Source organism: Sesamum indicum, linkage group LG9 (genome assembly GCF_000512975.1).
Source record: "Sesamum indicum cultivar Zhongzhi No. 13 linkage group LG9, S_indicum_v1.0, whole genome shotgun sequence".
Lineage (NCBI taxonomy): Eukaryota > Viridiplantae > Streptophyta > Magnoliopsida > Lamiales > Pedaliaceae > Sesamum > Sesamum indicum.
The window spans coordinates 11,884,507-11,888,370 of NC_026153.1; the positions used below are offsets into that span (position 1 = coordinate 11,884,507).

Genomic DNA, 3,864 nt, shown 5'->3' on the forward strand with positions numbered 1-3,864 from the left:
GAAAAAAACGGGAAGTTAATACTGAAAATACTGCATCTACACAAAATTTAGCAATGCAAGTGAAAGAAAATAGAAGAAATGCACCATTTGTCCCAAGAAACATGCAGAAAAAGAAAACTCTGAAGAAAGGCAAAGCATGATTTGCCAAGAATGTGGGAAAACTGGGCACCTCAAAAGCACGTGCTTTGAAATCCATGGGTACCCCGATTGGTACATGGCTCTTATGGAGAAAAGGAAGGCACAAAATAGCAACAATCAGTCCTTTAATACTATTGAAAGAGAGGGACACATTGTGGCAGCTGCAGAAGATCCAATGAATAAAAGAGCTATTTCTGAAATAGTTAAAGCTGAGTTTCAGAGGCTAGTGGCAGAAAATAACATCAACCAATCTTCCTTTGATCAATTTTCAGGTTAATTACAGTTGCATTCATCCTTGAATAGCCTTGATAAAAATGTATGGATTGTAGATAGTGGAGTCTCCAATCATATGTGCAAAGATGATGGTTTCTTTGTTTCTTTATAAGAAGTTAGAACTGAATCTTATATTTACTTAGCTGATGGTTCCAGGCAACTGATTAAAGGAATTGGTGATATTGCCTTATCAAATAAATTGAAACTTACCTCAATTCTTTATGTACCTGGACTTAGATGCAACTTACTGTCAATCAGTAAAATTTGTTGTACTGATTCCATATCTTTTGTATTCACTAATTCTAGTTGTATCTTAGAGGAACTCAAGATTAAAACCATTCTTGTTGTAGGAAAATCTATAGGAAGGCTATATATGCTTGATACAGCTTCATTCATTTACAGCAGAAAGCATTAGATCTTTTATGAAACAATCAGAATATGTTGATTGCTTCACTGTTCTTAATGAGTACAATGTATGGCATAAGAGACTTGGCCATCCTTCAGAACATGTAATTACACATACACCTGTTTTAGTGAATAAACAAAATAAGGAACACATAAGTGAAGTTTGCCCCCTAGCTAAACAACACAGATTGCCATTTACTCATAGTGAATCAAATTCCCTTGAGATTTTTGGACTTGTCCATATAGATTTGTGGGGGCCTTACAACCAGCCTTCTCTCTCAAATTGTGTTTATATGATGACATTAGTGGATGATTATAGTAGGTGTACTTGGACTTTTTTGATGAAACATAAATCAGAAACTTTGTCCCTACTTATGTATTTTCAAAGAATGATCCACACTCAATTTACCAAAAGAATTAAAACAGCTAGAGCTGATAATGGTGGTGAATTTCTTAGCAATGAATGTCAAAATTTCTTTAAGAATGAAGGGATCACACATCACAAATCTTGTGTCTACACACCCCAACAAAATGGAGTTGTAGAAAGACAGCACAAACATCTCTTGCAAGTGGCAAGAGCCTTGATGTTTCAATCATCACTTCCATCATTTTTTTGGTCAAAAGCCATTCTCACAGCTACCTACATAATAAATAGGTTGCCCTTTGTAATTTTGAACTGGGAAACACCATATGAAAGGTTGCACAAGAAACCTGTCCCATCATACTCTTACTGAAGACTTTTGGATGCCTTTGTTATTCAACAAACACCTAACCTTTTAAATCAAAATTTGACCCTAGAGTTCAAAAATATGTGTTCATTGGATATGCTTTAGGGCAAAAGGGTTATAGGCTATTTGACATTTAAAAAGAAGTCATATTAGTCAGTAGGGATGGTACTTTTATGAAAATGAATTTCCATATAAAACTGATTCTATAAGACATTCTGACTCTTCTGTTCCTTTACCTTTAAATGAACCAAGGGAAGAACTTGATATAGATATTGATATTTCAAATGATAATCAAAACAGAACCAGTGATGGTGAAGATACACACCTGCCAACACTTAGAAGATTAGCAGGAATATATCCAAACCAGCATGGATGACAGATTTTATATGTAACTATACTAAGGATAACAATTCTACTACTGTATCTAATATATCCACTGCATATAGTGCTTTTGTTGCTTCTATATCATCACTACAAGAACCTTATTCCTATGAACAAGCAGCTGTACAACCACAGTGGGTGAAGGTAATGAAATCTGAGCTTAAGGCCTTAGAAGAAAATCAGACATGGGATCTATTGGTTGTAGATTGAATTTGAGCTTAAGGCCTTACCACTCAACAAAAGGCCAATTGGTTGTAGATTGAATTTCAAAAATTAAATTCAAACCAGATGGCTCATTGGATAGATACAAAGGCTAGATTAGTAGCCAAAGGGTATAATCAAATAGAAGGGATTGATTACTTTCAAAGTTTTTCTCCAGTAGCCAAAGTAGTGACTGTAAGGATACTGATTGCATTAGCAGTTGCAGTTGGATGGTAGTTACATTAATTAGATGTAAACAACGCTTTTCTTCATGTAATCTGGATGAAGAACTTTATATGGAGCCACCAGAGGGTTACACAGTCCCTTCAGGATAAGTGTGCAAGCCCAAAAAATCTTTGTACGGGCTCAAGCAATCGTCAAGACAGTGGAATTGTGAATTCACTACAAAACTGGAATCCTATATCTTCATCCAATCTAAAAACGATTATTGTTTGTTTACTAAGTCCTCACGCCAAGGATTTCTTGCATTATTACTGTATGTTGACGATATTCTTCTTGCAGGGACTTCATCAACACAGATTGCTGAAGTAAAAAGATATCTTGATCAACTCTTCACCATCAAAGACTTGGGACCTGCTAGGTACTTTCTTGGCCTTGAAATAGCTCGAGCTAGTGAAGGAATTGCACTCACTCAAAGTAAGTATGTACAAGATATTGTACATGACTTGAAACTCACAGAAGCTCGCAGCACTGCCACACCTTTGCCGCCAGGATTTAAACTGACTTCCACTTTAGATCAGCCTCTGCCTCAGCCAGCCATGTATAGAAGACTAGTGGGTAGATTGCTCTACCTAAATTTCACAAGGCCTGATATCTCCCACACCGTGCAACAGCTCAGCCAATTTGTACAATCTCCCTGCAAGAACCATTGGGATGCAGCCACTCATGTGGTAAAATACTTGAAAGGATCTCCTCAAAAAGGCTTCTTCTTTCCTGCACACATCAGCTCCAATCTTGTTGCATACTGTGATACAGATTGGGCATTTTGCCCAAACACAAGAAAATCTTTAGCGGGATATTGTATTTTCTTAGGAAAAGCGTTAATATCCTGGAAAACAAAGAAACAAAATATTGTGTCTCGCTCTACGGCTGAAGCAGAGTATAGAGCCATGGGCACTACATCATGTGAATTGGTTTGGGTTGCAGCACTTCTCCAGGATCTTGGGATAAAGGTTTATTGTCCTATACCGTTTTACTATGATAACAAGGCTGCTATGCACATTGTTAGCAACCCTGTGTTCCATGAAAGAACTAAACACCTAGAAATAGATTGCCGTTTAGTACGCAACTATTACAAGTTTGGTTTTCTTAATCCAGTTTCTGTCTACTCTAAGGATCAGTTGGCAGATATTTTTACCAGGCCATTAAGAGGGCCGTTGTTTCATTCATTCCTTAGCAAGTTGGGACTCATCAACTTCGTAGCTGGTCCAGCTTAAGGGTGGAGTGATAAAACTAGCTGGAACAAACAGACAATGCAGCAACAAGAGGAAGAAGATGACAGAAATTTTCCTAAGTGCAAAGAAAGTCGCGTCGCCTAGGAGATTAGCACTAGCGTTTTTATACGCCTAAAGGAAGTCCAATCAAGATCATGTTTCTGATTATTTTGTGCGTTATATGTAAAAGTGCGCTTCTATTAGTGAAACAGCGTTTTGCTTGTTTAGTTAGGCAACTAGCCATTAGAGTGGATAGTTAGTTTTTTTAACTAACTTTTTTTTTT

General features: G+C 37.0%; 1 protein-coding gene across 1 annotated transcript; it reads left to right on the forward strand.

The window, feature by feature from the left end:
- Nucleotides 215-3,583, forward strand: LOC110012564 (uncharacterized mitochondrial protein AtMg00810-like). The gene is made up of 2 exons (XM_020696535.1): nt 215-410; nt 2,649-3,583. Exons 1-2 carry the CDS (start codon nt 215-217, stop codon nt 3,581-3,583), a joined length of 1,131 nt encoding a protein of 376 aa, XP_020552194.1.

Excerpts from the sequence above, each read along its gene's own strand:
- LOC110012564 (XM_020696535.1), top strand. The coding sequence starts at position 215 with ATGGCTCTTATGGAGAAAAGGAAGGCACAAAATAGCAACAATCAGTCC. Across the intron at positions 411-2,648 it reads TTCCTTTGATCAATTTTCAG|GGACTTCATCAACACAGATT; the intron begins GTTAATTACAGT and ends TTCTTCTTGCAG.